Source organism: Carya illinoinensis, chromosome 14, assembly GCF_018687715.1.
Source record: "Carya illinoinensis cultivar Pawnee chromosome 14, C.illinoinensisPawnee_v1, whole genome shotgun sequence".
Lineage (NCBI taxonomy): Eukaryota > Viridiplantae > Streptophyta > Magnoliopsida > Fagales > Juglandaceae > Carya > Carya illinoinensis.
In genome coordinates, this window is record NC_056765.1 from 15,221,763 (window position 1) to 15,246,060 (window position 24,298).

The window sequence follows — 24,298 nt, forward strand, 5'->3', positions numbered from 1 at the left end:
TTGAAGGACAGGAGTGGGTAGTAAGTTAATTAAGTATGTTGCAGTCTCAAATGCATCACTCCAAAAAGATAATGGAAGTGATGCTTGAGAAAGTAGGGTGAGGCCGGTTTCAACAATGTGTTTGTGTTTACGTTCAGCCAGTCCATTCTGTTGATGAGTGAGGACAAGAGAAGCGGTGAGTAATTCCAAGAGATTTGCACAAGGATGTGAGGGGGGCGAAATTCACCTCCAGCATCCGTTTGAATGGAAATGATTTTAGAGTTAAAAAATCGCTTAGCAAATTTAATAAAAGCAGTGAAAGTTTGCAACACATCGGACTTTAATTTAATTGGAAAACACCAGGTGAATCTGGTGAAATGTTCTACAATGGATAAGTAATATGAAAAACAATTTCTGGAAAGTAAAGGGGCCGGGCCCCATACATCAGCCTAGATAAGTTGGAGGGGCTTGTTTGTCCGAGTGTTGCTTGAGGAGAATGGTAGTTGGTGAGCTTTAGCTAAAGGACAGTCAGAGCAGAAGAAAACAGAGTCATTGGAGACAAAAGGCAAATGGTTGGTGCGCAGTATGCGTGAGACGAGCTCAAGGGACGGATGGCCCATGCATTTGTGCCACTGACAGAGGGAGGCTTTTTCGCTGAGATGGGTGAAGGGAGCAGATGATGGTGACGCCGGTGGAAATTGGTACAGACCATCACGAAGAGGACCGTTGGTGAGGGGCGAATTGGTCTGTTTGTCCTTCACCACAAAATGGGTAGAGTGGAATTCAAAAAAGCAAGAATTGTCAGTACAAAATTGAGCAACAGAGACCAGATTTTTTGTAATTGAAGGGACATGCAGTAAATTCGAAAGATGAAAGGAAGAAAAACGAGTTTGAAGACAGGATTCACCAATATTGTTGATGGGTAAGCCAGAGCCATTGCCTACCCATATTTGCGCAGTTCCACTTTAAGCTTCTGAGGAGAGGTTGAGATTAGATAGGTCGTGTGTTATGTGGTGGGTTGCAGTAGAGTCAGGGTACCATGTGGAGTCAGGGGTGGTGAAAGGAGCAGTGTAATTTGTTGAAAAGGAGCGTGGAGGTTCGTATTGGTAGGAGTGATCAAAACGGGAGTAACACTGGAGTGCGATATGGCCAGGTTTGTTGCAAACTTGGCACGTTGGACGGTTTGAGTTGTAGGTGGAGGGAGGTTGGTGTGTAGTAGTAGAACGCCCTCTGTTTGATGAGAATCGGTTTCGACCTCTATTGAAGCGGCCTCCACGGTTTGGGGATCGTCCTCGTTGGTCACGGAAACTATTAGAAGTGAGGTTGGCAGAGGGCTCAAAAGGATTGAGGGAGCTGGAATTGTTACGGGAAAGATGAGACATGCGGTTTTCATGGATAAGGAGGAGATGGTAGAGTTCTTGAGAGGTGATGGGATCCGATCTGGTGGTTATGGAGGTAATGAAAGATTCGTATGAGGGACCAAGGCCATTTAGTAAATAAGTGATGAATTCTTTGTCGGAGAGCATGCGAACTTTATTGAAGAACTCAGAAATGGATTGTTCACCTTGGGATAAATTGGTAAGTTGGAAGCGAATTTGAAATTCTTTTGCCTGTGAAATGGAGCTGAACATGGACTCAAGAGTGAGCCATAGTTCACGAGAGGTTTTGGAACGAATAACATGACCAATGACTGAGTCAGTGAGGGATGAGAATAGGATACTGAGAATAGCTTGGTCAGTTCGACTCCATGAGAGATATTTTGGGTTGGATTTTGGCGGAGAGTCCGTAGAGGAAGTGGGGAGGGTAATAGATGGGGCAATTTTTGTACCATCAATGTAAGAGAAGAGGTCTTGGCCTCGGAGATAGGCGGAGATTTGAACTCACCATGAGAGATAGTTATCGGGACTAAGTTTTATAGACACTACATGGGAGATGGGAGAAAGTTTGGGAGGTTTTGTGGCCATTGTGAGGAATGGATCAAGAGACTGCTAGTCAGCAGCTCTGATACCATATCAACAAAGACGTAAAGAAAGAACTTCTGTAATTCATTGTATATTTCTTCCACACATATTCATATTATGAAGGGATCTTTTTATAGAACAAGGATAAGGTGGATATACACGAGAGGTACAAGTAAAGAAATATTTATAATAGCTGTCAATAACAGAATTCGGATTCTATAAAAAAGTTTCAAAAAGCTTATGCTGCTGAGGTGGTATTTTCATGGTCATCAACTGAGTCATTTATCTTGGAGGGTCCATTTGTGTAGATTAGGTTGATAACACAGCTATGTAATTTATACTTACGTGGACTGCAGGAGGGATTTTCTCCAAAGTTAACTGTCGGCTTCTTAGTCTGATCCTGTAGTCTCCGAAAGATCACTGACGATCAGTCTTGCAGAAATTATGACCAGCACACGACTTAAATATGCCTTGGAATTCCTTTTTTATCTCTACTTCAGCAGTAGAAGACATGTTCATGACTCTAATAATTTAAATAATCCTGATGGGGTCTAATCATTTTTGTTTTCTGTCTAAAGCAGATGCCCTGAGATTCCTAATCATCTTTTTGCATTTTGGAATTTTGCATTTTCGAATAGAAATCATTCAAATCATCATTACCCGTGCAGTAACATTTGGAAAAGTATTCGGAATCATAATCAATCAAACATAGCATATGCATCACGATAATCAGTCATAATTTTAATTATCAATATAAAATAGTTTATGAAGATCTTATATTAAATATATTTAAATTATGATAAATTTCTCACTGATTTTAATTTATTTTTTAAGTTGTTAAACCATACTATATCAAAATATTTATGAAAATAGAATTACTAAATGAAACTTAATCTAGGAAGACATGATGGTGGCATACATCATAAATAGAAATTTTAAATTATGATTTTTATAATCTAAATTTTAAGAAATTTTAATAAATACTTCTGTATAATCTTTTATGATTTTAGTATTTTAATATAAAATAATTTTATTTATAAAATTTATATTCCTGGCACTTCCTTCAATATAAAAGTAAATATTTTTTAATAATTTTAGACAAAAAACTCTAGAGAGAGAACCTCCAACTTCTCTTTAAAAACTCCTCCAAACTGGAACTAGTATGAGGGGGAGGAACCTCCCCAAACCTCCAACCTCTTAGTTTTCTTTTTCTCTTTTTTAAGTTTGTGTTTTGTTCTTTGATTTGTGTGTTTTTTATCCAATCAAATAAAGGATTGAACTGGAATTTCCGGTGTTCCAAGTCCAACCCACAACCCTCCATGGTAGAGATGAGCATATCGGTGCTCGTGGTGGTGAACCGCAACTCTTTAGGCCTAACCCGCAACCATCCATTGTGAATGCGCGCAAGATGGACTAAATGGACCGCAGCATAGTGGTGTCTGTGATAAATCGTTCGTGCGGAGGTGGCTGAGAGCCACGATTACTTTGGTAGGTGGAGGACGATTTGGCTGGCGCAGAGGTGGGCGAGAAGAAGTGGTAAAGTTCGTATGCCGGATAGGTGAGCTGCCTGCCAGTGGTAGCAGCGAACGCACTAGATGATCGGGCTTGTGGAGAGGTGGGCTCTGTTTTTAGCGAGCTGGTGTGTTGAGCCTCTAACCTGTCCGAAAATCACACAAAATAATTTTAAAGTGGTTCAGCAAATTTGCCTACGTCCACTGGAGCCTCTTTTATAGAATTTGTACAAGATTTTTCGGAAAATCTACAAAATTCTATTTCTCTCTCTCACGTCCCTCTTCCTTTCCTCACTCCACTGCCCTTGATCTCTCACCTTAGTGAGGATGGTTTTCTGCACACTTAAGCTCTCCTATTTATAGGAGAGCAGGTCACTACGTTGCAGCAATTTGCTGCATGATTCTTGGGGAGGTGCCTTGGAGGTGCCTAACAATACAAAAGCACCAAACGGTGCCTAACATGCCAAATTTGAGAACGGTGCATGTGCAACAACTATACACCACCTGCACTCACACTTGGGTTGACTCAACATGGTGCACGTGCAGGCAAGGGACGATGGTGCTTTGGCTAGCTAGTGTTTGTGCTCGAGGGTCGGCGGCATAGGCTGGCTGGCTTGTGCTGAAGAGGTCATGGGCATCGAAGGGAGAAGCAGGAGGAATAAGGAAAAAAGAAAAAGAAAAATAGAAAAGAAAGAAGAAATGGAGGCGATGTTAAGGTTAGAGATGAAACCCCAGAGCTGGGCGCACGTCTTCCTTTCAGTCCATGTGTCCATTTTATTTGTAGTATTTTTCTGCGCTAGCTTTTTTAATTTTTTGAATGTATTTGAAGTTATGTAGTCCATTGTCGTAGTATCTCATAAAAAATAGAAAATATTATCTTTAGGACTTAGGATCGGTAGAGTTTGTGCTTTATTCTATGGAAGGAAGAGTTTTGTAGGCTGTCTAAAACAGAGTTTTATCTCTCAAACGGTTAGTCTAGAGGTTTTGAACAAGATTTTATTAATCATAAATAAATTTGTAAATTTGAGAGCGAGAAAATATTAAAATTTAATTTGTATTTTTCAGATTAGAAGTTATAATTTCACTTTAAAAAAATAAAAAATCCAAGAATTGTGAGATCATCGGGAGTTCCAGTGAAAATTAATGTTATTGCTTATCCCGCGCAGGAGTGAGAAAATAACAAATAAGATTTAGATGACTAAGTTACCACTTATTAACATATATGAACGAAGATTCATCATACAGATAGAGAGAACTTCTTATTTAAAGCTATGTTGGGATATAAAAATTATTTTAATTTATGTTATTTAATTATTTTAAATTTTTATATAAAATATAATAAATATTAACATACATGAACAATTATTATAGCTCAACTCAGATGGCTTTTATATATACTTGGCTATCACAATATAAATTTACCAATTTTTCCACATCTTAAACAAAATTTAGATAACACAGACATATTGCTAATTAATACTCTTAAGACTCGTAAAGAACAAAGTATCCAACAAATTTTGTCGTTTTGTGTTTTATTGTCTGCAATATATCTTATCTGTTGCAAATAATAAAGTTTTGGTTTGGATCTTCCATCCCGCCTTCGCTTATATATATAAAAATATACACTCTTGGATTTAATTTAATGTGATTGCTGATTTAAAAATCGGAGCCCAAACTCATCAAATAGGAACTTGAAAACAGCTCTTATGAACTGACAAAGTACGGCTTCCTCACTCTATCATGATGTACACAGCTATGTAATTAATACTTTCGACGCTGGACTGGAGGAGGGATTTTCTCCAAAGTTAACTGTCGGCTTCTTAATCTGATATTGTAGTCTCCGAAACATCACTGACGATTAGTCTTGCAGAAATGATGACTAACACACGAGTCAAATATGCATTGGAATTCCTTTTTTATCGCTACTTCAGTAGTAGAAGACATGTTCATCACCCAAATAATTTAATTAATACTGTTGGGGTCTAATCATTTCTTTTTCTGTCTAAAGCAGATGCCCTGAGATTCCGAATCATCTTTGCATTTTGGAATTTTGCATTTTCGAATAGAAATCATTCAAATCATCTTTATCCGTGCTGTAACATTTGGAAAGGAGCCATAATCATTACCGGCCGGCCCGTTGTAATTATGTCGTGTGCGATAATATTATCACTTTTGAACTTACTTTGTGTATATTACATGTTCTTGTTGGATAAAAATTAACTCGTTCTAGTTTATTGGAAGCAGCTCATCAGGAATAAAAGAAGTTGACATATAAAATATGACTCAGCAATCATAAAGAAGGAAGAAGATAATTTTTAGATAATTGTCAAGTTTCTGATGAACGCAAGATAGAAGCAGAAGAGATAAAAAGAAAGATTTTCATGAAATTAAATTAATGAATTAATATAACTACAGAATGTAATAGTCTAAGAGTTTTTCATCTTGAAAAAGCTCTCAATTCTATAACTCAATGTTCTTTATCAATCACTAAATACTTCAATGCTTTCAAAACCCTATGGGATGAATATATTAACTCCAGATTACCTTCTCTTAAATAATTAGAATCATCCATATCTCTTGATTCCACAAATGTTTGTGATATATGTCATCTTTTCCTATATCTCAAACTGCTTCTAATAAAATGTTTAAATTGATTCATTGTGACATATGGGGCCCCTTTGGTATTATTTCATATTATGGTTTCAGATTCTTTCTCACTATAGTTGATGACTTCACACGATGCACTTGGGTTTATATGCTCAAAACCAAATCTGAAGTCTCTTCTATACTTAAAGTTTCTATAAAATGGTAGAAACACAATTTAGTGTTCCTATCAAAACAATAAGGACAGATAATGGACTTGAATTCCTTCTAACTCAATTCTATAATGACCATGTCATTATACATCAAAGGAGTTGTGTGGAAACTCCACAACAAAATTGAGTTGTGGAAAGGAAGCATCAACACTTGTTAAACACTCACATAGCCTTAATGTTTCAAGCAAATATACCTTTAAATTTTTGGAGTGCTTGTGTGTTGACTACTGCCCATATCATAAACAAAATTCCTACCCCCTTCTAAAAAATAAAACACCATTTGAAATGCTTTTTAACAAAGCACCTACTCTCTCCCATCTTAAAGTTTTTGGTTGTCTTTGATTTGCCTCAACAGTTACAAATCACATATATAAATCTGATTCAAGATCTACAAAATGCATTTTCTTAGGTTACCCCTTTGATATAAAAGGCTATAAGCTGATGGACCTTAATACAAACTCAATTAGATCTATGGCACTACAGATTAGGCCATGTTTCTAGCTCTGATACCATGTCAAGTTTCTGATGAACACTTGAAGGTAAGGCTCGATGAACACAAGATAGAAGCAGAGGAGATGAAGAGAAAGACTTTCATGAAATTGAATTAATGAATTAATACAACTACATAATGTATTTATAGAGATAAAAGATAATAACAGAAAAATAACTAACTTTTTACATCTTTTTCTACTTCAACCTGTGCTTCTTTGGACTTTAATTCCATTTGCTCAATTTGTGAAGCTATACTCCAACAATAATTACAAAATTTAAATATCTTAATAACAATAAAATTAATTCTTAATTCTTAATTTCATGAAAATTAATCAACGTAAATAGTCCTTCAACAGAGGAGTTGATTTGCTGGTCATGAAGATGGAAATATCATGTGCTTCAAGGACAAAGTCGAAATGTGAACTCGACTAGGCATTGATGGATTGGTGATGGTTGCTCATGTAAAGGATGTATTTTGGACCTTGGTGATTAATACAAACTAACTTGCACCAAGAAACGATGTGATCCGGTGTGCCTAATTAATACACCTTCAAGTTAGAATGAAAGATAAAGAGAACCATTAATTATGAAAGATCTATAGAAAGTTATATCAAATTTACCAGCGTCGACCATTTACATAGAAATAAGTATTATTTAAATAATAATATTATCTTTTCCTTCAATATTGAGATCCCCCTTATCATCCTTTCTTTATTCACAAAGGAAAGGATTATCATCCTTGGAGGTTTTGAACCCTCTTGCAGCTGTATTTTATTTTCAAAACATCGGGGAGGAGGCAATCCCTTTGGTTCCTTGAAAACCTTTCCAAATTTTTCAATAAGCTGCCTCATTTCAAAAGGAATCTCTAACTTCGGATCTGGGTTGATTTCCTCTATCAACTATAGCCAAATACCCCTTACCACAACCTTCTTCATTGGCCTAATGTCTTCTTCTTCCACCACAAGATTAATTGGCAACTATATTCCTTGAAGAACAACCTCAGCATTTCCAATATTAAATTTCATGGTTAAATCAGTAAAATCCTATACAATAGACCCTAAACTTCTTAACCAGTCAACTCCCAAAACAACTTCACATCCACCTAAAGTAAGTGAATAAAGATGAAGTATGATGCACAAGTCCTGCAAATGTAATAGAATAGCCCTACATAAACCCAAGCAAGGTAGGCTAGCCCCATTAGCCACTTTAACTGGCAGTTGGCTTTTCTCCACTGCCAGTTTTGCTTTCCTTGCTACATGTGGATCGATAAAACTATGAATGCTTCCACTATCAATGAGTACCACCACTTTTTGCTAATTTATACTTCCCATTGTTCTCATAGTCCTAGAGGCCAAAGACCCTGTCATGGCATGTAATGATATGCCTAGCAGTTCCCCAATTTCTTCCTCATTCTCCTTAGGGCTATCGGTTTGTATTAGAGCTAATGTCCCTTCAGCCTCTTTTTCCTCCTCTTCTTCCCCTTCTTCTTCTCCCATACCTTCTAGTAAGAAAATTTTGGGTCTTATGCATCTATGTCCAGGTTGGAATTTATCATCACAATAATAACACAACCCTTTTTCCCTCTTTTCTTGCATTTGTGCAAGTTTCACTCTTCTAATAGGTAAGGTTGGCCTTCTGTTTGGGTTAAAGGTCTATAGTTGGGGTTGGTGTTTGTAGCTTTTGATCTGTTCGGTAGTGTAGGTAGTCTCAAAAGTGGCTTGGGTGCTAGTAAACATGGGGTTTGGGTTAAAGTATGTTGGCTGGTTGTTGGACCCTTAGACTGGTACCTTGAACTTCTCCTCCAAACTTCTTCTTCCTGCAGTTTAGCCAACCCAAATGCAGCTGATAGGGTTGTAGGTTTGAACATAGTCACCATGATCCTAAGATCCTATCTTAACCCACTTATGTATGTGCCAATACGAAATTCCTCCGTAAGGCCATTAATTCTGTTAGACAATACTCAAATTGTGACTGATAGTCCTCCATTTTACTAGTTTGACGAAGCTTAGTAAAGGCTCCAACTGGGTCTTCATAAGTTGAAGGCCCAAATCTAATTTTTAAAGCCACCACAAACTCTTCCTAGGAATGGACTGGACTAGAGTCTATTAGCCAACAGTACCATGCAAGCGCTTTGCCTTCCATATGGAAAAAGGCAATCTATAACTTTTGTTCCTCTGGGGTGTTGCAGTAAGAGAAAGATTGCTGAGCTTTTAAAGCCCGTGCAACAGGTTCAAATCCGTCAAATTTTGGAAAATCTAATCTGAGGGTCCTAACCTGGTTCCCCCCGGCCTTCAAATAAAGGGTTGCCATTTAATTTAATGCATTACCTGCTGAACTTCCACCTGTGTTTTGATTACCAACTGCCACTACCAGTTGATCATAACTCGTTGCCAAGCTATTGAGCTGCTACAATATAGCTTCCAGCATTTGTTTCTACCTCTCCTGCTCCTCTTTCAAGTGTATTGACTTTCCCTTCAATGCTGACATTGCCTTAGCCAGTTGAGCATGACAGCTGCCCTCAGCCATGTCGCAAGAATGTGATACCCCGTTTTTACGTGTATTTTCACTGAAGGAGTATTTTAATTTAATTAAAATATTAGTTCTTTTATTTTAAATTATTGTATTTTAATTGGATTTATTTAGTTATGATATTTGTTTTGTAGAACTTTCTTACTTTAAATTATCGTTTTTGAATTTAAATTGCTGTGTAATTTATTTTAGTTTGTTTTTGGATTTAAAAATCTAGTTGTTAGTTTTTACTATTTATTTATTATATTTTAGTTTGATGTGGTGTTTAAATTAATTTAGTCATTTTATAGCTTTTAAAATTTTTTCATCGGATCAGTTTCTGGACTCCAGAAGTGAGGATTGGACCTCATTTCTTTTCCCGATCTTTTCTTTTTCTCTTTTTCTTTTTCTTTCTCTTCTTCTTTCCTTTTTCTTTCTTTTTTCTTCTTCTTTTCTTCTCCGGTTTCTCCTCCCGTGCGCTACGCCCTCTCTCTCTCCTCACTATCACCGATTTCGTTCTGCCGCCCAGCACCGCCGCTCGCCGATGACGTGGTTAACACTACCCACCCAGTTCTCTTCCCCTTCGGCTGGTGCACCTCCTCAACAAATTTCACTTCCATCCGAGCCACCGTTAGCCGTCACGAGCTCCTCCAAGCCGCACGGTTTTCGTGCATTTTCGCCACCGTCGTTCTGCCTCCGGCCACCATCTTTTCACCACTTCATCACCTATCTCTTGCTGTCCTAAACCACCCATTTCCTGCTCCGATCCGTTGTCGGAGCAGCTCCCATGAGCTCATCCTTGTTTTTGCCGGTTTTCACTTCCACTGCCATTTCCACCTCCACCCACGGCCAACTTTCACTTCCATTAGCTTCATAAACATCTCTAAGCCATTCCCTATCAATTTCAAGTCTTAGTTTGTCCCCGTTCAAAAGTGGGTATTTTACAACCCACGGCCACAGTGTATTTTATACTGTTACTTTGCTTTTTCTCCGCCGTTTGCAGTTCCTTGATCCTTCAAAAATTATCATATAGCGCTGTAAGTATTTTTTAAACTCTATTTTAAATTTAAATATATTATTACTTTTACAATAAATTTATTGACTGGTTGGTTATTCTGGACTGAGTCCGAGGAGTCGGGGGTTGGATGGATTTGACGATGGGGTTAGTTATGTTTGGTTGATGTTGAGATTTATTGGATATTTTGTGTCTTAATGTTTGCATTGCATAGTGCATACATGTTCATGTTTAAAAAAGAAAAATTGGGTTTTCGTGAAATCGCATGTATGTACATGTGTTCGAATTTGAAAACTGGGCTTTCAAGCGAGAAATGATTTTTGGTATATGTGAACGATTGGATTGATTGGTTTGAGTCAGAGGCACATGTAGGGATGGTGGTGAGCAGGGATGGTGGTAGAATCCCGCCTGTGATTCCCGCCTACGGTGCACGCGGCATAGGGATGGTGGTAAGCAGGGATGGTGGTAGAATTCCGCCTGTGATTCCCACCTACGGTGCACGCGTAGGGATGGTGGTGAGCAGGGATGGTGGTAGAGTCCCGCCTGCGATTCCCGCCTACAGTGCTCTGATGGTTTGGTTTTTATCTGGGATAATGGCGAGGCTATGTTTAAAGGAAATGTTTTGGGCCAAAATAGGATTTTTTTGGCATGCATGGAAAATGTGGATTTTGGGACATAGGCATATGGCATCATGTTCATGCATATTGTTGTGGCATGGATATATTTTTATCTTGTGGCTTTTGGATTATTACTTACCTGCGGCACCATTTTGGTATCGTAGATTTTGATACAGATATCGAGGATGAGGAGGAGGCTGAGCCCGAAGAGGCGGCTCCGCCGGAGTTTTGATTTGGAGTTTTTATGTCTTGTATTATGGTTTTGAAACTATATTGAGACTTGTAATATTTTATTATCTGTGCTTTGAACGAGTTTGTATTTAAACAAAAATTCTGGTACTTAGTTATAAGACTTTTATTATCCGCACACTTGTTACATGTACACACACTTGCCACTCGTCGATGGGATGTGTGACATGTGTTGTCATCATCCCGACGCCTCAATTTTCGCTTGTCCGTATGTGGGAGTTGGGGGCTTCAGAAGGAACGCGGCTATGAGACCACTGTTAGGATTAGATCTCTGAGTAAAATATGTAAAAGTGAATAATGTGGTAATTCGAGGAACCACAACCTCCACAATGTAATTCTAGATAACGCGTCTGATGCCTTTTCATTATTGACTTGAGGAATTAAATACATGAATGGAAATCAATAATAGACAAAACATGCAAGGAACACGTTCAACTCCAAGACTCACTAGTGGACATACCGACCCATGTCCCACTACACTAAGACTCGGTCTACATTGACCCGTTCAACTGAAACTAAACCCAACAATTGAAATAAAACACATTGTCAGTTCTACCCTTTAATAAAATGAAATAATACATAATAGCCCACATATAAAACCCATCGCATTCAGACAATAACTCTAATATGCCGCACGTAACATTTACTTACTTCAAAGGGAAGTTTCTTGGGTGCCGAAAGAAGGTTTAGTATGTGTAGGTGGGGAAAGAGGAACCCCTGAGGCATGCCATCCCTCTATTAACACTGGTTAAACAATTCAAAATAAGCATATCATCAACTTGAAAAGGATGATTGTGAATATTTGCAATAGAAAAATTATGAAGACCCTAAAATAGAGAAGTCATGTATTTTTACCCAGTAAATTAAGCTCTAAGATTTTTTTATATTGAGATGGTAGTTTAATCAAGCCTACAAGAGAAAATTTAGACTTCTTTTTGGGGTTGGTCCATATTCTTTGACATTATCTCTGTAAAACAATGCACTACTTGTCCATCATAAATTGACCAAAAATAAAAAGAAAATGATATGGGCATTAAATAGAGCTAAATAATAGAGGAGCAGTGTCAGGAATACTTGACTGAAAATTACCAAAAGTCCCGAGGAGGGGTGTTATCAATAAATTCTCTCATGCTATCCCATGGCCCATCTCCAACCACAACTAGAATAATTGACAAAGGATACTTACTGCAACTTGTAAGGCACATTAAATAAGTGTCTTGAAGCAGTGTGTATGATCATAAATAGGCAATCAAGGCATTACCTCGCCTTTACTATTACATCAAAAGGTTTCCTCTCAGTATGTCTGACTGCAAAACAGTCGAGTCAAAAACTGGAGATTTTGTAGCTGTAAGTAATAGAATACTAATATCGACCTTTTGTTTACTTGAACTTGTAATATTTTTATTCTTAGCATCTGTTAGCCCTGACTTCCTCTAAGACAAAAGTTATTGATCCATTGACATGTTATTCAACTCAAGGATTCTGCTTCAACTGCTAATCCTTTCATCAATGAGGGAATTCAATGGTAACTACTACTAGAGCCATAGAGCATTTGCAACATATATGTATGTGTGGAGAATCTTTTTATTTTTATTTCTTTGATAAGTAAATGGGTGGAGAATCTATATGATCAGCCCTCAACAAAGATATCTACAATTCTTGGTGCCCAAGGACCTATGTAGTTTCTAGTTTTACCCTGTTATCTCAATTTTATACAACTTAAGTTATTGACAATACAAAGAAAACTTAACAATCTCTTTAAGTATGGAATTCATGCCATAATTATGCTATTTAATATGTAGTTGTTTTTGCTAATGGATACACTCATATTGACAATTTGTAGATGTTTATTTCTAAAGTTCTTTGGGCCAGATGTCGGTAAGTACTGAAACATATTAGAGTTAAAATAAAACTTCTTAATTTCTTGAAATATAGCCCTTTCACTATTTAAAACCAAAACCTAGGAGCTATAGATAATTACAAAATCATTTTGGTTTGTAAACTGTGTGCAGCTAGATTAGGATTCTTGTCATCTGGTGATGAACTAAAGACCAAAGACAAAGTACCTTTCCATAATCTATTATCAGTAACACATGATACTCACTTCAAATATATGAATCATATATATATATATTTTTTATTGTTGTACTATAATAAGTGAATTGAGTCGGACTCAATTTTCTTCAAATTAAACTTGTGCTTCTTCTCGAGGAGCACAAGTTTCTCCCTTATTTATTTCCATTTTCCCTTACTTGGGTATTTTACATCATTCTCCCTTAGAATGAGCATCATCGACCTTTGAATTTGGAATGATGTTGTTGAGTATACATTTTTATATGTTGTTACTTCCTTCCAAGTCAAAAATTTATTGACGTTAAGAAATCTAACAGAAATGTTTGATTTGAGCTTGTAATAAGAGGACATTGCCTACTTATAACTTTGCTTGGTATTTGTATATATGTACATAGTTGTAATACACAAGGGGAACACAAGGGGAACACAAGTGAAACGATGAGTCATAGTTTTCAACAGTATTGATAAAGTTTGTTCTAATTGTGGTTTTATTAAAATCTGAACATTTTGAAGTGGTATTAGCAAGTAATTATGTTCATGCAGATATGCTTGTTTGAGTTTTGAGGGTGGGAATTTCGGTGTATGGTTTTGAAGAATGGGTTTTGGCATAATTCTGACATAGTTAAATGTGGAAGCCACAAAACTCAATACTTTTGGGGGTTTCTTAAATGGTGGATGTGCTAATCATATTTTAATTTTTGAAATATATTTATAATAGAATTTCATCTAAGTTTTCCAGTCTTGGTAATTTCTTCATGGATCAAAATCCGATTCTTCAAAAGTGTATGGGTCCAATTGCAACCATGACTAAATTGCTGTTTTTTGTACTCTGGGAATTCTCTTGCTATATCTTATTTTTTTTAATGGCAAAATATAGTGAAGTTGCAATGTATAATTTTAGAACTGATTGCTTAAAGCTTCTTTCTTTTGGAGTTTAGGTGAAGAATTTCAGAGCTAATGAGCTGATGGAGTTCTACAAAGTAAGTCGTCGTATAAGATATTGGTGATTGCACCTACATTGCTTGTGCACAACTCGTAGGAGCTTCTATATTTTACTTTATATTGGGTGTGGAGATATTAGAATATAATTTCTTGTTCTATGTTTAATCTTGATGTGGTAGACAGATTTGAAACTGAAGAAACACTACAAGAAAATACACTTAACCCAACGTTTTTTGAACTGCTGCAAATAAACACGCTGCAAATTGTGATTATTTGCAGCGTTTTTCACATCACTACAAATGTGTTAACACATTTGTTACCTGTCTGGGAGGAGTGTATTGAAATTATTTGTTACAGCGAGTTTTTGAGTAATAGCGGCAATTAGTGGCGCTGTAAATAGAAATGGACTTGTTACGGCAGTGGGAGCTACGTCGGGATGAAGCTAGGCGCCAAAGTAGTAAAAATGTTTTAATTTCCCCCCAACCCCCGCCCCAACATTTCGCAGACCACAGTACCTTTCTTCCCCCGTGTTTAGAAAACTCCCTAACCGAAAGCTTCCATCTGCAAAACCTATTTGCCCTACCTCCACCTGCAAATTGCGAGTTTGACCAACTGGTTTGGGGGGAACCGAACTTGAAGCTAGAAGGATTCAGAAGGCACACACGTTCACGAAGCTCTCTTTCAGTTTTCGGAGTCCCATTTTCCCACCCCCTTCCCCCCTAGTTCGTGTAAATTCCTCTGTTTTTGGTCTATCAATTCCGACTATAGAGCCCCCTTCGCTGAGCATTAGGTTTTGGTGTCCTGTTATTAGGCTGTTCACTGCAGATTTGGGTTCAATTTGTAGCGTCGACCGATGCTGATTTTCAGCTCATAGTGGTCATTGTGAAGGTATGTTTTCTTGTCCCTCTAATTTGGTCTATCACTTCTTAATAGTTTTTGTGTTCCTCCACCGATTAATGACCACTAACTCGCTGCCTCCACCCATTCGGTGCCTGCGGAAGGAATTTCTGGGTTTTCCTCTTAGGAATGTAAACACCAGCCCATGTGTTTGATGCATTATGCTGAGATTGAAGCTCAAAATCCTCCTTTACACGTATATACTAATTCCCTCTGTTATTGTTGCAGCATGATCCTTTTCTTGGTGGCAAAGGGTTATTGGTAGAAGCCTCTTCCCCTTCATTTCCTCCACTCGGTTGGTCTATGAAAAATTAGCTGGTGATTTCCTCTGCTTTTTTCCCCATTTTATTCCCAACGTTTAGGTCAAGTATTTACAGTTTCTTGATAATGATTCATACAAGCAATGCTGTAAATAGAACTTGACTATAATGGAAGTATTTGTCAACTGATTTAGAGTTGTTATGCTTTTTTTTTTTTTTTTTGGTATGTTAGCTTGAATATCAAATCAATGATTTGCTTTAATGGCCATCTACACGTGATTTTCATATGTATCGACTTATGAGATTTGGTTTTCATAATTATCAACCAAAGAGTTGTTGGTTTCCTGCTTGACCAAATGAGGAGATTTTATTGACAACTCCATTAAGATACTAACAAAAATCTCATCTCCATTTAAATGTGATGTAAATATTAATTAACCATCAAGTATCACTATTATTATATATGTGTTTGTAGATATATACATATATCTACAAACACATATAATGAGAATGGATTTCTAACTATCTGTCATGATCATCTTCTATATATAAGTTAAGTACGTACCATTATCGACCGCGTAGCTGCGACGAAAGTGCCTTTGTCGCTTAAGTTGATCACTTGTTTGAATTAATCTCATTGTGTTATGTTCAGTAAGTTGATTAAACCTCTGCTAGTTTGGTGGAAAAATATATAGGGCCAAGATTATAAGCCCGGTATTGCATGATTTATCTTTTAGGCAGTGCATGGGGGAGCTAGATCATATATATATGTAGTGTATATATGATATTTAAATATATATATATATATATATATATATTTAATAGGTTCAAAAGAGACTAGATAGGCTACAACAGAGAGTTTGGATGGAGGATTATCCTCAGGAGATTCTTAAATGTGTAAACTTTGATAAACTGTGTAATTCAGTCTTTGTTTATGAAACTTTTTCTGGGTTTTACTGTTACTATCCACATAATTTATGGTATTTGCACCACAGACTGATCTGAATCTGGTTCTGCATGCATTCAATTTCCAAGTTGGCATATATATATTTGTCGGCTACTTGATATTTTCCTGGCTAGTTTGAAGATGACTTTTTCTGCAACTTGGATGAGACTGATATCTGCAAGGTTGTATCATGTTTCCATATATACGAGTACTGTGTACTTAATGGACGTTGCTACGTCTACAGGGCCTTTCCACCGAAATCCTCTATTGATAAGTTAAAACTTTTTTTTTCTTTCACTATTTGTTTTAAAACTATAATTTAGACATTTTTAAAAAAAATAAAAAAAATCACATATTCATTTAAAAACTCTTACTTAATCAATAAGTAAAAATAAATAAAAAAAAATAACTCTTACTTACAGTAGAAATCCTTTGTAAAACTAGTGTTTTCCTTTACACAAAATATAATTGGTGCAAGATTTTATAATAAATTCTGTTAAGAAATGATATTTGTAGTTATTGAGTATATAAGTATCGCGTAATTTTTTTTAAAAAAGTGAGTAAATACAAAACTCATATAAAAAATTAATTTTTTTTATAATAAATCTTATTCTTTTTCAAAATAATTATGTAGTGCTTACGGATTACATACTGTTGCATTACTCTTTTTTTTCTCTCTCACAGTTGCTTCCACACGGGCAAAGTTGTCAACTTAAAGAGAAGCAAATGGGTAGAAGTGTACCATTAATTAGCTGAAGTAAAAAGCACTGCTTCTAAAAGCAGTTCTGGATCACTTCCACAATTTCTTGCAGTACAAGACAGACCATTTTATATTAGACAATTGCTACCTACAATTAACAAACACATTTTAGTTCAAAGTACCACACTAATGCTTTTGCATTTTAAAACATTTCCAGCCCATTGCAACCTGCCCCACACCTCCTGTTACTGCTAACTGCTACCCCTTTGTAACGAATTAAACAAAAGGTTTACATCACATGACTCCATATATGATATATCAATTAGGTAGGATAGCTTGTAATTGTGGTTTGACATGTACTAGTTCTTGATTTCAAATCTGAATATAGATTCACTTTAAACTATTGGTATTGGTCATTTCAAGATTCATTGAATTCCCTAATTATAAGGTTTAGGTTTAAGCTATGCTCTCAATCCGGTTTGAGAGAGCGTCTATGACTTCTCATCGTTTAGACCTCACCCATCAAGTTTCTAGTACTAGATAGGGGTGCTATTATGGTCACATCCAGATACGAAAGTCATCTCCTGTTTTCTCGTTTTACCTTTTTTGGCCTAGGAAAAAAAAAAAAAAACTCTTAAACTTCATTATAAAAAGTAATAATATCTCATTTTCAAGTATCGTGCGATCTTATTCATCACCTTTCCGTAAACAATTCCAACCAATACTAAACCTCCCCATTCAAAGATCTCTCACCAAGTTGCATAAAAGAAAGAATACTTTCCACATAATTGTGTCTTCTTCCATTTAATAATCATTGATGTCATCTACTGTGCTTGGTAATCCGCTCAGTTTTCTGCTCATATTTGATTAGTTTTTTGCTTCTCGTTTTTCCCAAATGTGTTGCTCATCTTGGATGAAATGAACTAGCCTCATGTAGGCCTCTTTGTGTGTATATATACTGCTCTATTTTCAGTTGTAGTATTTAGTAAATGATATGACTTTCTATTGGGATACAACTCTGCTTTTTTGTATATGGACTGTGTTGGTATACTGTCTTGCTCATCATGGCATAATAGTACCATGAGGCTATTTTTTTTGTGTGTATCCCCATCACTATATTACTGATGTTGTACTACTTATAAGTGATCCTTACCATTTGGTTCAAACTGATAAGAGCAGAATTGTCTAAGTTATGGGTAGAAAGTGATTAATTATGTGTTTTTTCAAGATTAAACACAATGCTAGTTTGGGATAGGCCTGATAGCGATAATTGAGAGCAGATCCTTGCTGGAAAAACACTAGTAGTAAATAGAGTTATACTTCACCTGATTCCAATGCAATTAATCTGGAACTGATTAATATATGCAAATACACTGGCACGACGAAAAGTGAATAGATATCCTCTTCAATATCAGAAACCATGATCTCCATGCCAAAAATCAGTGAGATGGTGTTGCCCTATAAGGCTGGAAACTACTTTTAGCCCCTTGTGTTCTTCTTTGTCATTTTCAAAGTCCAGCTTCAACATTCCACACAGCATTACAATCGATTGTTTTTATCATAGTTCTAGATATTGCATACAACAAACACCATGACTACATATTACATTCTTGAGTCATAAGTGTTAACTAAGGGAATAGTCTCAATGTTTCAGTTTTAATTCCAACTTTTAAAACTGAAAGATCCATGAATAATGTATGACGCTTATTATTTAAAAACTGTGATGAGTTTTATCCACTTTAAATTCCAAGCATATCATATTCTTTTTTAAAATAATGTACAGATTTGTGACCCCCTTAAACTATATATTAAACCTCCCTTCTTCAAATATCCATGAAAATATTCAAAATGTGACACTACTACCATGAATCAAACCGGTGGTTATTCTTATTAGCCTATCATAAAGTTTGCAAGTCATCATGTAATTTCTTGTGCACTTAAAATCCGATTCTTCATATATATGATACTGTTTGTGTCCAAACACCTACCATGGCCTGAAATGAACAGTATAACAAAATAGTACCCTTGTTATGAATACAACACATATCTTGTTCTATGCTTTTGTTGTCGACTTGATATTGTGTCTACCTCTTTTTTGTAATAATTTACCTTTCAAGTGTATTATAATTAATAATACACTTGGAAGATTTCTCTTATTATGTTTATTATGGATAATGTTTATTATCACCTCCAACCCATGATACTACTTCTTATTTTAAACATAAGTTTAAATTTTTTTAGATTAACATGTATATCATTGTGTGTGTTCAACTAGCAATTTCCCCCTACTTGTATCATGCTCCACATGCTAGTTTGTTCTAGAACCTACCGCTTTTATTATTATGACTTTATATCAAAACTACTCATGCCTTCTTCTTTTTATTAGATGGACAAAAGTTGGATGAGTGAAGGTGATAGACTTCTATCACCTGTTTACGCTGAAGGGGTTAAAAATTTCTTAACAATGGCAAGAACCCATTCCATGGGAAGTGATCGCATTCGGTGTCCGTGCCGTATATGCTGTAATAATCTCTTCTTGCTTATATTTTAGGTGGAGTCTCACTTGTTCATAAAAGGGATAGATCCAAACTACACCCAGTGGATATTTCATGGGGAGGAGGAAACTCTCCCCATCATTGACGATGATGATGATCCCGAAGTTGAAAGTGGAGACGGCTACATTGATGACATGGACCGTATGTTTGATGACATACGAGCAGCCACATGCGGAGATGCTCCTGATGACAACACTACATCACCAACTCACTCAGCAATACCACAGTCCTCCCCAACCCCAACTTTTGACCAACTATTAGAGGATGCCCGACGTCCTCTTTTTGATGGCTGCACAAAATTCTCAAAGCTCTCTTTCGTTGTGAAGTTGTTACACATTAAAACACTTGGTGGGTGGTCAATCAAGTCTTTTGATATGCTCCTAAGCCTTTTGTGGTCAGCCTTTCCTAATGTTGAATTGCCACAATCATATGAGGAGGCCAGGACTTTAGAGCGAGGTTTGGGATTCACGTACCACAAAATTCATGCATGCCCTAATGACTGCATCTTATTTTGGAAGGAAAATGCTAATCTTAATGAGTGCCCTATCTGTAAGGCTTCACGATGGATGCCAAATACACACGGGTCACGAGTGATCCCTCAAAAAGTGCTTAGGCATTTTCCTTTGAAGCCAAGATTGCAGCGTCTCTTTGTGTCAAGCAAGATAGCAGGTGACATGAGATGGCATAAGGAGCAACGGGTCACCGATGACACTAGTATGAGACATCTTGCTGACTCAGAGTCCTGGAAGACATTTGATCAAGCTCACCCCAGATTTGCTAGGGATGCTCGCAATGTTAGGCTCAGTTTGGCAAGCGACGGATTTAATCCATTCAACAGTCTAGCTAAACCTTATAGCATTTGGCCAGTGATTCTTGTCCCGTATAACTTACCGCTGTGGTTATGCATGAAAGACATGTTGTTCATGACATCCCTCATTATCCCTAGTCCAAAATCACCAGGAAATGATATTGATGTTTATTTGCAACCGTTAATTGATGAGTTACTTGAACTCCGGGAGCATCGGGTACCTACATATGATGCATCTACTAAGGAAATGTTCATGTTACATCCTGCCTTATTGTGGACAATCAATGACTTTCCCGCCTATGGAAATCTATCTGGGTGGTCAACAAAAGGGAAGATGGCATGTCCGTTTTGTAATGCACAAACAGATTCCAATTGGTTGAAGTATGGTAGGAAACATTGTTACATGGGACATCGACGTCTCTTACCGAGAGATCACATTTGGCGAACGAGAAAAGGGTTGTTTAACGGTAAAGAAGATCTTCGCATGCCCCCAACAATGGTTGAAGGAGCGGATCTTTTAACTCAATTACAAATGCTTGGAGATATTCAATTTGGAAAATCTTGTAGGAAGAGGAAACACACTGTAGAGGAGTTGAACTGGACTAAGAAAAGCATCTTCTTCAAACTACCTTATTGGTCAACTTTGCGGCTTAGACATAATCTAGATGTTATGCATATTGAGAAGAATATTTCCGAGAACATTTTGGGCACTCTTATGAACATTCCTGGCAAGACAAAAGATAACACTAATTCACGGCGTGATCTAGAGATCTTGGGCTTTAGAAAGGAATTACATTTGAAACGTGAAGGTGAGCGTGTTACAATGCCACATGCAGCATACACATTACATGGAGATGAAAGGAATAAATTCTGTGCGTGGCTTGCTGAGGTTAAATATCCAGATGGGTTCGCTGCCAATATCACTCATTGTGTATCTGTACGGGATTCCAAAATCTCTGGGCTCAAAAGCCATGACCATCATGTTTTGTTGCAAACACTACTTCCTATTGCTGTGGGGGGGGGGGTTCTTAAAGAGGGATATTGCGTTGGCTTTGACTGAACTTAGTAGTTTCTTCAAAGAGTTGTGTGCACAAACACTAGATGTGAATCGTCTATCAAAGCTTCAACTTGATATCGTCACCATTTTATGCAAATTGGAGATGATATTCCCTCCATCTTTTTTCAATGTTATGGTCCACCTAGCTGTACACTTACCCCGTGAGGCCATTCTCGGAGGTCCAGTTCAATATCGGTGGATGTACCCGTTTGACAGGTTTCTCGGAAAATTCAAGCGGTATGTTAAGAATAAAGCCCATCCAAAAGGATCAATAGCGGAAGCCTGGGTTCACATCGAGTGTTTGACATTTTGCTCCATCTATCTCCAAGATGTGGAGACGAAGTTTAATCGACCAGATCGCAACATTGATGGTGTTGAAGAGGAGAGTATAGATGGGTTCAAAATTTTCAACCAGAAACTTCGTCCCTTGGGTATAGCTAATAATGTGCAATTAGAAGATAAACTCCATGCTGCAGCCATTTGGTACGTGCTAAACAACTGTATTGAGATCGGACCCTATTTAGAGTAAGCAATAATTACTTCCTTTCATGCTATCTCAAAACAACCTACTACCATTTGTCATTTAATTTACGTCACTGACTAAATCTGTTTCCCCATTTGTGTTCTACAAATGCAGGGAACACAATGACAAATGCAAGGTGTTAAACCCGAATTCTATAGAGCGCACGCAACAAACTGAGTTTCCCATTTGGTTCAAGCAACGTGTAAGTTAAGAATTCTATTTAGACACTAATTCACGTGTTATACCCGACGCTGGTGGTCGATGTCATTGAAACTATACACGTTCACTCATTACCCCAATTGAATGTAGGTTCTGGACCAGCGTAGCAACAATCCACTTGATGTGTCCCCAGATTTGTATGCGTTAGCTTGTGGACCTGATTAGTGGATTGCATCATATGTTGCTTGTATTATAAATGGTAAACGGTTCCATACGAAGTCTCGTGAACTTCGCCGACGTTCACAAAATTCTGGGGTGTTGGTAACTGGTGACCAAGATACTGATAATGTAGACTTTTATGGTATTATCAATGATGTTGTGGAGTTACACTACATGGGGGGTCGTAGAGTGTACTTGTTCAGTTGTGATTGGTTTGATGTTGGTGCCAAAAAACGGGGGGTACGAGTGGACGATCATTTAACTAGTCTCAATATGAATAGGACTTGGAATAAAGACGAACCATATGTGTTGGCTTGCCAGGCTTCCCAGTGTTTTTACATTAGGGATCTAAGGGAGAAAGGGAATTGGTATGTTGTGCAGAAGTACAATAATAGGAATGTGTATGATATTCCACCAGTGCAGAGGGTTTTAGAAAGCATTGATGGCGAATTGAGTGACGATGATGCCTATCAAGAGAATGAGTCCCCATATGACTATCCACTTTTGCATTGTGATGCATGTCCAGTGTCAACTCCACTTAGTAGGACTGATATAGAACCTTCCCTTATTGAGCCACGAGACCAGATGGAGTCGGGTGGTAATAGCAGAATTTTGGGAGATTTTATTGATGATGCTATGGCTCCATCTGGTTCTGGAGATGCTTATGGTGATTGGGAATATTCAGATGATGATGACCCATCCACCAAGGAAGAGTCTGACTCAGAATAACCAACTGACAACATAATGATATTAGGTGAATTCTCATATCTTACCAAAAGATACACAGTATTTCGATACTCGACAATTCTTATTAGTTTAATGCATTATGCAAATTGGAGTGTGCACTTATATTTGTAAACTACTTTCATGGTGTTAGAGATGAGAGACTAATTTAATTATGATCTCAAGTCGGGTGAAGAAGGGTTCACATATGCGCATAGTGTTCTAAAAGAATCCGTTGCAATCCCATCTCAAGGAATTCACACTCGAGGAGCATGAACAGCTCAGGTTGATATTCAAACACTTTTTTCGCTTTATATTGATTTTTGTAAATTATGATCCTAATACAAATGATATCTCCTTATCAATGCAGGCGCGCCAGTGGGATATAATGGCCGAGGTCGGCCCAGAGGCCGAGGATTCCGTGGTAGAAGAATGGCACCTTACTCATGCCGAGCCCGCCGGCCACGAGGTGCTCGAATTAGTTCATATCATAGTCCTGATAATGTCGATGAGGCCAGCTCGGATGACTCTACCCAACCCCCAAGCCATCCATGGGAGCCACCATGTGCGACCACAACACTGGAGGCAGAGCCTAACAGAGTCACCTCACCCAGTATAAGGCCGGAGACAAATAGAGTTCAGAGCGGTATAGTTAACATGTTTATGATTTTTTTGATGAGTTCTCAATATACATATCATGCAGTTCTATATATTTGTAAATTCCAATTCACCCTGACTGCATATTAACACTATTATATGATACAGGTGTGGATGCCCCAACAGAGCCTAACAGAGTGAGCGCACCCAATATAGAGGCAGAGCCTGCAAGAGTTGAAATTGGTACAGTCCACATATGCTGGCTGTTTTTTTATGTATATTCTTAACCATTTACAAAAAATGGTGTTACAATATATTTGTAAATTCCATCAGAACTTGTATGACATTATTGTTATTATGCTATACAGGTGTGGACGTGGTCACGGAGCCAGCTCAAGTGACCTCACATGATATAGAGGCAGAGCCTGCAGGAGTTCAGATCGGTAATGCTCACATAACCAATTTTATTAACTGTAATGACATATTTTATCCTGCTCCACATGCTCAGTTTTATACCACATCAGATAATGTAACCATATACATTTGATGTTATTTATGAACTTACAGGTGAGGACATTCCCATGGAGCCTGTACCAAACCAGGCTCAGAGGAGACGTGGACGTGGCCCAGCTAAGTGCACTGAATTTGAAAAATTGAGGAAGCATGGAAAGGTGCTGTTGAAGATAAATAA

The 24,298-nt window shown here is 37.4% G+C and overlaps 1 protein-coding gene across 1 annotated transcript; it reads left to right on the forward strand.

Annotated features, from left to right (window-relative positions):
• Positions 1-1,124: 1,124 nt before the first annotated feature.
• LOC122293618 lies at positions 1,125-23,016 on the forward strand. The gene is made up of 9 exons (XM_043102151.1): positions 1,125-1,152; positions 1,246-1,434; positions 14,975-15,051; positions 19,353-19,412; positions 19,518-19,958; positions 20,040-21,235; positions 21,603-21,782; positions 22,024-22,111; positions 22,294-23,016. The coding sequence occupies exons 1-9, from the start codon at positions 1,125-1,127 to the stop codon at positions 23,014-23,016; spliced, it is 2,982 nt and encodes a 993-aa protein (XP_042958085.1).
• Positions 23,017-24,298: the final 1,282 nt, after the last annotated feature.

Bases quoted from the DNA above. Each gene is read 5' to 3' on its own strand.
- LOC122293618 (XM_043102151.1), top strand. From the start codon at position 1,125: ATGGCCAGGTTTGTTGCAAACTTGGCAC. The intron at 15,052-19,352 runs GTATGTTTTCTT...TCTTTTTATTAG, and splicing joins TCATAGTGGTCATTGTGAAG to ATGGACAAAAGTTGGATGAG. The intron at 22,112-22,293 runs GTAAGTTAAGAA...GGACCTGATTAG, and splicing joins CCATTTGGTTCAAGCAACGT to TGGATTGCATCATATGTTGC.